Below are 13,633 nucleotides of genomic sequence, written 5' to 3'. Positions count from 1 at the left end.
GTCTGGGATTGCCCCAACCCAGGTGCAGCACCTTGCACTTGGCCTTGTTGATCCTCATTGGGTTCACGTGGGCCCACTTCTCAAGCCTGTCCAGGTCCCTTTGGATGGCACCCCTTCTTTCTCTTGTATCAGCTGCACCATTCAGCTTGGTGTCATCTGCAAACTTGCTGAGGGTCACTACATCCCACTGTCCATGCCTTTGATAAAGATATTAAACAGTACCGGTCCCAAGACAGACCCCTGAGGTACAACACTTGTCACCGGCCTCCACTTGGATATAGAGCCATTGACCACCACTCTCTGGGTGTGACCTTCAAGCCAATTCCTTATCCACCGAACTGTCTACCCTTCAAATCCATCTCTCTCCAATTTGGAGATCAGGATGTCATGTGGGACTGTGTCAAAGGCCTTACAGAAGTCCAGGTAGATGACATCGCTCGGTCTTCCCTTGTCAACTGATGCAGTCACTCCATCATAGAAGGCCACCAGATTGGTCAGGCACGATTTGCCCGTGGTGAAGCCTTGCTGGCATTAAGGGGCATGCGATTTTACTTGGCTACCTATTTTCATAACGCTCCAGGGTAAAGTAAAATTTTTTGAGACCTCTAATTCCCCCATTCCTGCTTTTGTTAATTTTGCTTGAAAATTAACCGGTGCACAGAAGATGTAGAGGAGAAAGTTAACACAGGCTAACAGATATAAACAAAGAAAGCTCATTTCGTAGAAAAAAACAATGAAAGTAAAATATGTAGAAGTAAGCAATACTCTAAACATTCACTCTTTTTATGAACTGTGTAACTAATATATTAGAAATTATTAGAATATATACTTATCTGCCACTGAAAAAATAAATCTACATTGTACCAGATGTTCATTTCAGAATTAAGAACATGAAGTCCACAGATAAGGTAATGTCACTAATTACTGAGGACACCATTAAATTAAAAACAACAAACAAACAAACAAAAAAACTCTGCCCAAAATACAAACCAAAGTGTGAAGTATTTTTAAAACAGATCATATAGAAATACAGAAACTAATGTCAGAGACAAAGAAAATCACAGCAATAAAGATTAAAAACAAACAAACAAACAAAAGAAACAACCCAAAGTCATGTTTTCAAAAGGGCATTAATTGAATTTGTCTACTGAATGGATTGCTCTTGTAGTCCCCCTCCAATGTATTTTAGCATCAAAAGAAATGTTAATATTCTTATGACAATTGTGCCATACATTCAAAATTCATTGCTTACATTTTGAAGAAGCTGTTCAAACCAATCATACCCTGTATCTCTACAAGCTGCAACCTAAAAGCAGTATTGAGAATAAACTGGTTAAAAAAGGAACCTGAAGAAATATTACTTCAATACATATATTATCTTTAAAGAACAGTAAACATGCATAGATACTGTTGTGTTTTTTTTTTTTTTTTTTTTTTTTAATGCATTCAGTACAATGATTTTATATCTTTGGAGATTAGAAACCATTTTCTGCATTTGAAAAAACTTCTCATCAGGTTTTGTAGAATGACATTTTGTACAGATTAAAGCATAAATACAAGCCTGACATATCAAAAATGAACAAGTGTGTGTGCGTATATGTGCACATACACACTTTTAATATAAACAAACCAATCTTTAACTCTCATTATACCTCAAGAACAGCTCACAAGTGCTCTAAAGTAGAATTAGTAGGAGAACCGAGTTAAGCTGAAGTCAGATTGCTTAACTTTCCAGTCTGGAAAAACGCATACTACACTATCATTTAGTAAAAATATTGAAAAGCAGGATAGAGTTTAAACACAATTTAAAGTAGTGAAATGAGTACTTATTTGATCTTTATACCTTTGTTAAACTGGTATGAAAACACCTCAGCACAGAGATTTTGCACAACACATTATCACTACAGAAGTATAAGCATTTTATTTGAAACAGATTTTTGAGACATGCTGTTTAATTCACTGCTCCTAGAAAGTATATGCAATTCTGCAGATATTAGTTTACTCTAGTTGACCCTGTATTTGTTAAAAAAGCTTATTAATCTTTCAAAATAAACATTATCAATTGTTTGAGGAAAATTTTCTTTTAAGAGACAATTTCTTAGCTAGGCTTAACTATATGCTGCTACTAGTATTTGCTGGAAAATGTTATACGTAATAGAAATTTGTTCTGTTAACTGAACAAGCGTTTTATACAACTTGAATATAATATGGTCCCAGTTATCATTGCCAGCATATTAGTGAGCATTTAAAGTTTCCTAAAGCTTGTTCCATCGGATGAATAATTCTATCATATATTCAGCGTCAGGAGATACATAAAGAAAACTATCTGATAAGTAAGATACTTGTATATTTTTTGCTTTCTAAAAAACTACAGACAATATTTCAAAGATACTAAAAACATAATCAAGTTTTGCATGCAACCTCATTCAAATTTGTATAACATACCACATCAGTGATGTTTAAAATTTTTCTGGTCATTGCTTCTTTGTCATGGTGTGGAGTTGGAGTAAACCAGAGCTTCTGGAATGTCTCATTTACTAATTTCTGAAGGGAAAAAAAAAAAAAGTATTAGCAGAAATAAATAAGCTTATCTTGGCACATAGGTATTATCTCTAATATACCCATACAATAGATTTGTTGATGATATGTGCCTTTTCATGAGGAATTATTAAAACTAAGTGAGATCGTTGTAGAGAATGTTATCTGAGAGACCCAGTATACTATTACAGGAGTTATACTGGCCTCTAAACAAGTAAAGTACCAAATGATCACTGGGAACTGATGCTACAGAAAATTGAGTTAAAACTTTCCTGCACTAATTTGCATTCCTCAGGAAAACATAGTACCCTGAGAAAATAACAACTGAACACAAAAATATTATGATTTCTATAGCAGAATTAGCAGCAGTGGTAGATTACTTTGGAGTTTTCAGAACAATTGTGACAAGGAGGGAACCCCAAGTCTCTCTAGCCAAACTTAGGAAGTAAGCTCCCTTCCAATGTTTTTGGATGGTGGAAAATATGGAACAGAATGAAAGTGAACCATATTATTCCTGCATTACTTATAAAGCATACAGATATAAGAATTTCTCCTCAACTACGGAAACATTGAAAATACATTGTAGACACTGCCTGAGGTTGTTGGAAAGGCAAGGGAAAGAAGGAGAGAGAACAAGGTCATTCTCCCTGCACAGCAGCACCTTGGATCCAACTTTCAGCACCTCGGATCCTACATCTCGATTAACAGTCTTCTCTGAAAGCCACTTAGCATTAATGTGTCTCAAGTGGTAAAAATATATGCTGAAACTTTAAAACTGCATATTTCATATCCCACTGGAAGTGTGATGCAAAATTATTACATGGGGAATGCTTAATTACCCAGATATTTTAAAATTATTTTGCTGAATTAAACAAAAACATCAGTGTCAGGTTTATGATTTATCATATAATCTTAATTTTGTGTCATTCTGCATACACATTGCACAAAGAGTAGAATATGGTCACATAAGTAACATTTCAGGGGGAATAAGTGATTCATTAAACATTCAGAATTAATGCAAAAGAAGCACACAAAAATATTTCATAATGTTTTATATGCAGAACATACATATCTGGCATATCCTAATGTCAAGAACTTAATTTTGACCTAAAGCTTATTTTGTTTGCAGAAAGGATTTTTATATGCCAATTTTACTTGTTAGAAAAGAGAATACCCAGAGACAATACTTACAAGCAGAAAAAAAATCCAGAAAACATACATATTTTTTAAAATCTTTTGATTGCCAGCAAAAAAATAATGAAGAAAACAAGAGAAAGAAAAACAAGTCAGCAATGTAGGAAGTCAAGATATTTGCTCTCTCAAAAAATGAAAAGTAAATAAAAATAATAAATCTTACAATGAAGCAATGAAATAGTGGTGTGTGTGTTTGGTTTTTTTTTTTTGGTCAAAATATAGAAACACTAAAACAATGATAATTAAAATCCTGACAAATGTTTTATTCTACCTTAATGCCTTCTTCATCATTGACTCTCCGAATCATTTTCACACACATCTCTGTAATTTTGGGAAATGTTGGTTGTTCAATGCAGATATCCCTAAGTATCTTTATGACTCTTTTTCTGACACTGATACCAGTATCCTGTGAGAAGAAAAGTATTACACTCTTGAAAACAAATCCAACATATGAATTAATTTGTGTTATATGAACTAATATTTGAAGATGAACCAATCTGACTTGCAAAACGTATTTAGAAAAGGCAGCTAAAATATTCTAGATTGCAAGGTCAGCATAACTTGTGCCACTTAATTGTAACAGTTCTAAAGGCCTGGCTGAGCACCCAGAATGCTGAAAATGCTTCCTCTGCTTATACCCCCTGATTTAAGAGCTCATGATGCTGCTAATGTGTAATTCCACTTCAAGAGCTTACAAGTTAGATGTAATGATGCTTTAACTACTTTGTTGGAACACACAAGACCCTTTGCAGATCTGGACAGTAATACTTCAAGCCTTTGGACAAAGCTTATGGATAAGCCCTATGTAGCAAGTCTTTTCCATTTTCCTAGGCTTCATCTAAGGAGATAGATGAGGAGTTTCACTTCATCTGATTTTATTCAAAACCCGTTTAATCTGAATGGCAGGATGAATTATTTTATGCATGCTTATAAGCATATGAAGCTACCTATCTCTAAAGCCCTTCACAAACATGTTTTATCATGTAACAATAGCAAATGAGTAGTATTTGACTAAAAAGCTGCCTGACATGGATCCTAAAAGATAGTGTTATCTTATAGTTAAAATTGTATTTTATCTAAATATCCAGACAAAAAATACTTTTTGTACAAAAAAACAACAGAAAACCTTTTAAAACGCTAAAACATAGCACAGAAAAACAAAGTAGCTTTCTCTTTCTTTTGGACTACAATTAGCAACTTTAGATTACTGTGTTGTAGATCTTTCTTCATCGTCCCACACTACTGAACTGCCTTCAGAGACCCGTATCTCAAACTTCAAACATGTGGAATAATTCCTCGTTTCACCTAATTTGTGCCTTAACAGTGGAATCAAAAGGAACATAATCCTGGTTCTACTGCAGTACAACTTTCTGATGTAAAAAAGACTCCACTGGAAACAAGTGATGCGTTTTACAGGGTTGGTCTTACAAGGATGATGCTCCTTATTTAAAGCAATAAAATACAATTTACTCTTGGAGTGATAATTCCATATTATTAAACATATAAACTCTGTTGAAAACAAGTTTCCCAATGCCATTTAACTTATCATAAATATCACAAGTCACTGTACCAATATTCTTTCAATCAGCATGTCGTAATACTGCTCAGCAAGCTGAGGACGACAGAGCACAAATCGGCCAAGCAGCTCCACAGCTGCTTCTCGTACACTAGTGGAGTTATCCATTAACCGTCCATGAACACCTCGCTGCATATCCAGCTAAAAAGAACAAATAAAACACATCCAAAATAAGAAATAAGGATTTATTTTAAGTGTGATAAAAGTATGCATGATAGATATTTCCTTTTTTTACCCTGGCTAGAATACTGGGGTCTACAGCAACAACCTCAGACAAACACTTCATGGCTTTTGTTCGAACAGCAATTGCATTTTCACCAAGTACACGCAGAATCTATTAAGAGAACAGAAACAAAATCTCAATTGCTTTGGGAAGGTAAAAATGTTTAACACAGGCAAAAATGCACAAGAATAACACACAAACTATTTAACTAAAATAAGAATAGCTGTCTACTAAAAATTGAATACATCTTCTCAGACAGTAAAGAAGTGCATGTAAATGATGTTCCATGGCACTGATGACTTGAGCATGGATATTTGATAGATCTCTAAGACTAGTCCAAACAGGATTTATACAGGGTCCATATGCTCACTCTACGTCCCTTTGTTTTAAACTCTACTTTTGCCATTCAGATGCAGCTTTCACCATGGTTCTTTTAACAGGAAAGTTGGATCTGGACACTGTAAATCTATGACTTGCTCTGTATGCAGATTAATATAAGTAATGAAACCTAAACCATTGCTAGAGTTCAAACATGTCACCATGCCAACATGCTAGTCCTCTTTTCCCAGAAAAAGGAAAGAAACCACACTGATCAAACAACAGCTTCCAAAGTGAGAGTAACATGCACTTGTGCAAGCAAATGACCAACTTGGCTTATATTTTCAAATCAAATTAAGATACATTTCATGAGTTAGCACTATCAAATAAGCATGCATCTTACAGAAAATGTGAAAAAGATTTCAACATTTTGTAATTATCCTCTTGCTGTGTACATCTAATATAAAGATTTTGCCATGTACATACACAGACAAAATAACATATGCACAATATGATGTATGAAATGCATACAAGAAAAAGAAAAATAAGCACTTATGCCATCAGTACAGAATATGAAAGTATGTGGTGTTACCATGGCCTGTTAAATACCTGTGCTCAATAATGAACAGATATTGCACACTACCCCAAATGTGTTTGGAGTCAGAAACCATTGTGTTTCACTGTACTAGGACTTTTGTCAAACCGAGGAGCAAGAAGGAAACGCAGAGGCAGTGGAAGCAGGGACGCATGGCCTGGAAAGAGTAAAGGGATGCTGTCTGGATGTGCTCGGATGGGATCAGGAAAGCCAAGGCATGGATGGAACTGAGCTTGGCAAGTGATGCAAAGAATAACAGGAAGAGATTCTATAGGTACACTGGCCAGAAAAGAAAGGGCAAGGAGAGTATACCCCGTCTGATTAACGAGAAGGGAGAACTGGTAACAACAAACATGGAGAAGACTGAGGTACTCAACAGCTTCTTTGCCTCAGTCTTCACTGCCAGTCAGGCTTCCCACATCTCTCGTTTCCCTGAACCTGTAGAGGAGGGCTTGGGGAGCAAAGTCCCTCCCAATGTAAGCAAAGAGTAGGTTCGAGACCACCCGATGAAACTGAACAGGTACAAATCTATGGGGCCCAATGACATGCATCCCAGGGTCCTGAGGGAACTGGCTGATGGAGATCATGATGATGGGATCGAGATCATGATGGTGGGATGTAGTGACCCTCAGCAAGTTTGCAGATGACACCAAGCTGAGTGGTGCAGCTGATACAAGAGAAAGAAGGGGTGCCATCCAAAGGGACCTGGACAAGCTTGAGAAGTGGGCCCACGTGAACCCAATGAGGATCAACAAGGCCAAGTGCAAGGTGCTGCACCTGGGTTGGGGCAATCCCAGACAGGAGCACAGACTGGGAGAAGAACTCATTGAGAGCAGCCCTGCAGAGAAAGACTCGGGGGTTCTGGTGGACGGAAAGCTTGACATGAGCCGGCAGTGCGCGCCTGCAGCCCAGAAGGCCAACTGCATCCTGGGCTGCATCAAAAGAGGAGTGGCCATCAGGTCGAGGGAGGGGATTGTCCCTCGATTCAATTGATTCAATACTTAAAGGGGGCTTATATAAAAGATGGAGAACAACTTTTTGCTTGGGCAGATAATGGGGGATAAGGGGGCAGATAACGAATGACAAGGGGGAATGGTTTTAAACTAAAAGAAGGGAGATTTAGATTAGAGGTTAGGAGGAAATTCTTCACTCAGAGGGTGGTGAGGCACTGGAACAGGTTGCCCAGAGAAGTTGTGGATGCCCCATCCCTGCAAAGGTTCAAGACCAGGTTGGATGAGGCTCTGGGCAACCTGATCTAGTGGGTGGCATCCCTGCCCCCTGGCAGGGTGGGTTGGAACTAGATGATCTTTAAGGTCCTTTCCATCTCAAGCTCTCGTATGATATGATTTTATGATATTCTGTGATATGATTCTGGCACAGTTTACCTGTGTCAAATAAATATCGAAGCTCTGGGCAAATGGCCTCATAGAGGCCAAGTAGCGAACAATCAAACATGCGTCTTCATAGTCCACAGTATCAGAATTCATCCTGCAACAAATTCAATGCGTTAATTAGGACATGTTATACAAAACAATTAAAAACATCAAATGCATGGTTAAGAAATCAGCAGTACTGAAACATACTTTAATGTACTGAACTGAGATGGAGCAGTTTTAATGATGCTACGAAGAAACCTTTTCCGACTTTCTGCTCTATGCATGATTTTCCCTGTGGTCTCAACATCTTTTGTATGATGAGTTCCTTCAGACGAATCCTCATCCTTCTGAGATTTAATTGCTTTCTCTGTCTCCATAGTTGTATCACGGAACCACTGAGCTATATAAAACTTCCGAGAAAACTGGAGAGATAGGGCAGGATGCACAGAAAACAAAAAACAACAGATAGAGAAGAGGGAGATTAACTGATTTATAATGAGAGTGAGTTTAATACATCAACCATATTTTGGAAAAGACAATCAACAGTATATGTTAGGGTGACAATTTAATTGAAACACTAATATACATGACTGAAAGTAATTTTATTCAGTAGACGTTATTGAAATTATTTTTATATACACTCGCTATTAGAAAGCTGAAATTTACCACTAATGATGCATCGGTTTCTGTGTTCTCATCGAGATAATCTAGCAAAGCCTTTTGTAGCTGTTGAATTTCATCTTCTCCTCCTGAAACCTGTCAGGACATAGTTATAAAACAGAATATTGCTCAGTGGTAATTACCATTTGACAATCTGTACGTCCACATTTAAAATACAGTGAAGTTAGTTGTTTTGATAATCGCAGAACATTAACAATTTTTAAACAATTACCTGTAAAGTGCATACAAACTGAATCAAATTAGACTTGGTGATTCCAAAGTCTAAAAAAAAGATTAAAAGAAGCATAAGACTGGTTTTAAAACAGATTGACTGATTTGATTAATTTTCCTTCTATGAACTTGCATTAAGATCCTCTGTGAGAAAAAAAAAAGGCTGAAATCAGACACAGACTGACACAAAGTTTAATCTTTAAAAATCATTGTTAGTTTTCTCACTAATAATAAAACACTGAAACAGTGACTTCTCGGGTGAACAAGGGATAAAAGGCAAAACAAAAGTCAAATGAAAAGGAATATGAAAATACAGACAACAGTAGAAAGGTATGGGAAACACAAAGAAATAACTTATCCCTTTGTAAAAATATTTGGTATATGTGTTTTCAGGGATAAAGCACCTATACAGAGAAAGTGCAGCAAGTTTGCTCAATCCATCTAGGAAAGAAGAACTTACAGAGGTTGTCCCCAAACACCTTTGTACTCTAGCATTAAAGAATCATGTTCTCTGAAATTAAATTAAGTTTCTGTCAGTTAAAAAGGCTTGTGAACAAACACACCGTTTATTAAAAAAAAAAAAAGCCACCTACTACATAAAGCCTATCTACAGAAGAGGATAATATTAATTTTTCTGTCAAGCACTTTTAAGATGCACAAAAAGCATCTTACATACAAAACTGTAATATGAGACATGCTAGTGTATCACAATTGTAAATAACTAAACTGTATGAATGTTAAGAAGAGAACGTATTTTTTTCTAAGAGGCTATTCTTACAGGAAATAGGTATATCCTGATCTCTTAAATAGTTCTAGCCTATGTAAATGGAACAACAATCTTATATCTGACCAACAGACAATGTACTTCTCCCAAACAGGGATTACAGAGAATAAATCAGTATCAATGAACTTGTTCATTAGTCAGAAACTAACTTTCTCAATACTTACAAGACAGCATAAAAAGAAAACCAACACACCTTTTTTCCTTTGTATTATACTGAAATATGCAGGTCCTTGTAGTTGCTGATATTACAGCAGTAAAATGTTTTTCTTTTTTCCCCAAAATGAATTAATTCAAGAGTTTAAAACATGTATGTCTACAATGCACATAATACTGATATAGGTTCATTGACATACATTTGTAATATATATGCAAATTATGATTTAAAAGTCCAGCCTTTGACCAATGTTAAATTTTGTAGATAATGGGGTGGGGGAAAAAAAAAAAAAGATGCTTGATGAATTCTAATTGCTTAAGTATTTTCGAGCAAGTAAAAAACACAGAACAAACAGGGAAAAAAAGCCTGCAACCAATCATATTCAATATTGATAATAAAAGCAGAATAATTTCTGGCTTAAGCTTCTTCAGCAACAAAATTCACAACTTATAAGCATCAACTTCAGCATGAACAGCACAAATTGGCAATCATGCCACAAATGCAGCACATAATATTGCTTGCAAACATCAGCAAGTAGAAAAATGTACAGTTACAAGTCCAGAAGATCAGAGTATAAAGAGATAAATTAATGAAAGGCATGCATAAGTGTTCAAATCAACTTGTCAATCTATGACAGATTTCAATAAAAAATATGCACTGTTTAAAAAAGTCAAAACAGAAGAGATTTTCTCCTAAATCTAATTATATGGGTCAAGAGTCAAAACCACAGTAGAAAACTATAAGCATCCATCAGTCACTGGGGCATACCGTAGTAACGATATCAGAGGGTAGAAGGAAACATCTAATAAGAGTGTACGTATTCAATTCATCAGGAAAGAACAATCTGTAGAAGTGTAAGTCCATTTCTGAACGGAAGCAATAATTTAAGTTCTTCCTGATGACTAGATCTGAATATGTCTGCCAATGCATCTTCTTATTTTCTTGCCATCTGAACAACAAAGTGAAGCTTAGTTGTCATGTACACCTTTCCAAGTAGTTATTTGTTCTTATGTTACAAATCATTTATAAACAACACACTGTTTACCCTGACTAATGGTACTGTATAATTTATACCTTCCACAATGCATGGATGGTACTGTCTACCATCATTGATGCTACGCTTACTGAATATCTGAAAAAAATGCTTTTAGCACTCAATTGCCCAAAGCAATTTTATTTTCTGCAAATGCCAATGGCCTAGCTACTGCCCAATTCTGTTAAAAAAATAAAAATTCAGGTCACCATATTCATATGTATTTTTCTGGAATATCTTTCAATACCATTTTAACTTCCAGAGATAAGAAAAGAGAAAGGGATCCTTCTAAAATATTTCCCTACAAAGTCTGATGGAGAATTGTCAGAATCACTGCCAATGGAAGAGAATTATAATCCACATAAATGTAAAAATTATATTAAACCAGGAACATAAAGATTTGATACTATATATAGTACAATATACTAATCGAACAAACTTATGGCAATTATCAGACTCAGAAAGGACTAGATGAGCTTTGACTCTTTATTTGAATGCCTGTAAATTTTTGAAGTTTTTCCTCCAGCATAAATCTGTAACAGTCATCTTGAAATACATGCAATAAATCTGGAGTCTTTTTTAGGTAACTGAAAGGTAAATTTGGATAAAATGAATTTGATATGACTATTTAACTTCAGATCCAATCGTTCTGATAGTAGTTAGTAGTTCAAAAAGAAACCTATAGGCTCCATAAGAAATGTGCAACTCCATATTTTTAAAAGGACACATAAGACCTGATGATTTTCTCATCAAACTATGTGCTGTAAAGAGCTCAAAAACATGCATCACTTTGATAACTGTTGCTGCCCTTGCAGATTTGAAGACATTTTGATAATCTGCATTAGCAGAAATGCAAATGTACATTCTCTAATGAGATATATGTACAAGTTCAGGAAAAAAAAAAAAAAAAAAGCAAAGCAATACCAGCTATGTCACGTAAAACCTAACCTTACAGGCTTAAGAGTTTAACTCTCTAAATCACAGAATGGACGAGGTTGGAAGGGACCTCTGAAGATCATCTACTCCAACCCCCCTGCTGAGCAGAATCACCTAGAGCACGTTGCGCAGGATGGCATCCAGGTGGGTTTTAAATATCGCCAGAGAAGGAGACTCCACAACCTCTCTGGAAAACCTGTTCCAGTGCTCTGTCACCCTCACAGTAAAGAAGTGCCCCCTCATATTGAGCCGGAACCTCCTGTGCTTCAGTTTGTGCCCGTTGCCTCTCGTCCTGTCGCTGGGCACAACTGAAAAGAGACTGGCTCCATCCTCTCGACACCCTCCCCTCAGATATTTATATACATTAACGAGATCTCCCCTCAGTCTTCTCTAAAGCCTGTATATGAGTGCCATAAGCCCCATTACCATTTTGTGACAGCAAATGCATACATACATATATAATTTTAATGCCTCTTAAGATAGAATTCAACAGTTGCTCCATTATTTTCTCTGTACCGTCAGAATAAAACTGGTTTTACCACTGTAATTAACCACTTAATATGATCATGAGGGAGATGGTGAAAGAAAGACAGCAATCAACTAAAATATGTGATACTTATAAATAGAATGCATTCGATTCAGAAATCTGAACAATGAAAACTGATTCTCCACATGCCATTTTTTTGGTGGAGATGTTTTTATTTGTTTTTGTTTTAAACAAATCTTTATAATTTTCAAATATCTGAATGGATATATCTCAATCCAGCTGGCATGGGATCTCTCACACACCTGTTTGAGGATTCTGGCTATAGGCCCTTGATCCATTTTGCTAGTGACTGCATCTTTCCTCAGTCTTGCAGCTACAGTTCCAAGATAGTCAAGTGATGCAACTCTTAAAGCCATTTCTGTTGATTTGTTACTGAACTGGTGAACCTAAGAAAAGAAGAATATATATGTTTTTAAATTATGTATTTATGCAACTGAGACTCATAGAATCATAGGTTGGAAGGGACCTTAAAGAACATCTAATTCCAACCCCCCTGCCACAGGCAGGGACACCTTCCACTAGACCAGGTTGCTCAAAGCCCCATCCGACCTGGCCTTGAACACTTCCAGGGATGGGACATCCACAGCTTCTCTGGGCAACCTGTTCCAGTGCCTCACCACCCTCTGAGTAGACAATTTCTTCCTTATATCTAATCTAAATCTACCCTCCTTTAGTTTAAAACCATTACTCCTTGCCCTATCACTGCACTGCCTGATCAGGAGTCCCTCCCCAGCTTTCCTGTAGGCCCTCTTTAGGTACTGGAAGGCTGCTATAAGGTCTCCCCGGAGCCTTCTCTTCTCCAGGCTGAACAACGCCAACTCTCTCAGCCTGTCTTCATAGGAGAGGTGTTCCAGCCCTTTGATCATCCTTGTAGTTTAAAACCATTACCCCTTATCCTGTCGATACACTCCCTGATAAAAAGTCTGCCCCAATCTTTCCTGTAGGTCCCCTTTAAATACTGGAAGTTCACTATAAGGTCTCCCTAGAGCCTTCTCTTCTCTAGGCTAAACAACCCCAACTTTCTCAACCTTTCTTCATTCTTCTCACAAGACACTGTTTAAACTTATTAAAAATTCTAACTTCCATACACTACAAAATTATGTCATTTACTATTACACCACATATACACAATCTCTCTACAAATATGCCTGTTAGTTTTCTTTAAATATATACTTTCATAAAGTAAACTAGATGTCTAGTACAGGAGATATCCTTTGCAATAACAGAGATATTAACCACCATAATATACATTTCTCATTATTCACACAAATATAATGAAAGCTACATTTTTATCAGCAACAGGACCATAAAATATTTTTCCAAGAAACAGGTTAAATTACTGTGTAAATTACTGTGTAATACCAAAAAACAACTCTCTAAGAATATGTTAGCAAAAACGTTCACATTCTGTAACATTTCACATTCCATAAGTAAATGTACTATTATTTGTATAAAAGCAATCTACTTA

At 36.3% G+C, this 13,633-nt stretch overlaps 2 protein-coding genes across 5 annotated transcripts in view; both read right to left on the bottom strand.

The window, feature by feature from the left end:
- Positions 1-13,633, bottom strand: part of LOC308184976 (uncharacterized protein) — a gene marked incomplete at its 3' end in the record, with an annotated part of 320,479 nt that overhangs the window by 56,137 nt on the left and 250,709 nt on the right. The gene's annotated exons all lie outside the window — the stretch shown is intronic.
- The window catches only part of LOC308184706 (nipped-B-like protein), a 196,016-nt gene that overhangs the window by 17,875 nt on the left and 164,508 nt on the right, over positions 1-13,633 (bottom strand). For all 4 annotated transcript variants that reach the window (XM_080572031.1, XM_080572030.1, XM_080572032.1 and 1 more), the window contains 9 exons: positions 12,408-12,551; positions 8,487-8,576; positions 8,028-8,242; positions 7,830-7,932; positions 5,544-5,642; positions 5,303-5,449; positions 4,004-4,138; positions 2,446-2,544; positions 1,253-1,306 (listed from right to left, as the gene is read on the bottom strand). In XM_080572031.1, coding sequence (XP_080428157.1) covers positions 1,253-1,306; positions 2,446-2,544; positions 4,004-4,138; positions 5,303-5,449; positions 5,544-5,642; positions 7,830-7,932; positions 8,028-8,242; positions 8,487-8,576; positions 12,408-12,551 — 1,086 coding nt within the window. The remainder of the gene's footprint in view (positions 1-1,252; positions 1,307-2,445; positions 2,545-4,003; positions 4,139-5,302; positions 5,450-5,543; positions 5,643-7,829; positions 7,933-8,027; positions 8,243-8,486; positions 8,577-12,407; positions 12,552-13,633) is intronic.

This window comes from Anser brachyrhynchus (assembly GCF_964034855.1).
Source record: "Anser brachyrhynchus genome assembly, chromosome: W".
NCBI classification, from domain to species: Eukaryota; Metazoa; Chordata; class Aves; order Anseriformes; family Anatidae; genus Anser; species Anser brachyrhynchus.
Note: the sequence above shows the minus strand (reverse complement) of the source record. Positions and strands in the feature narration are given on the sequence as shown.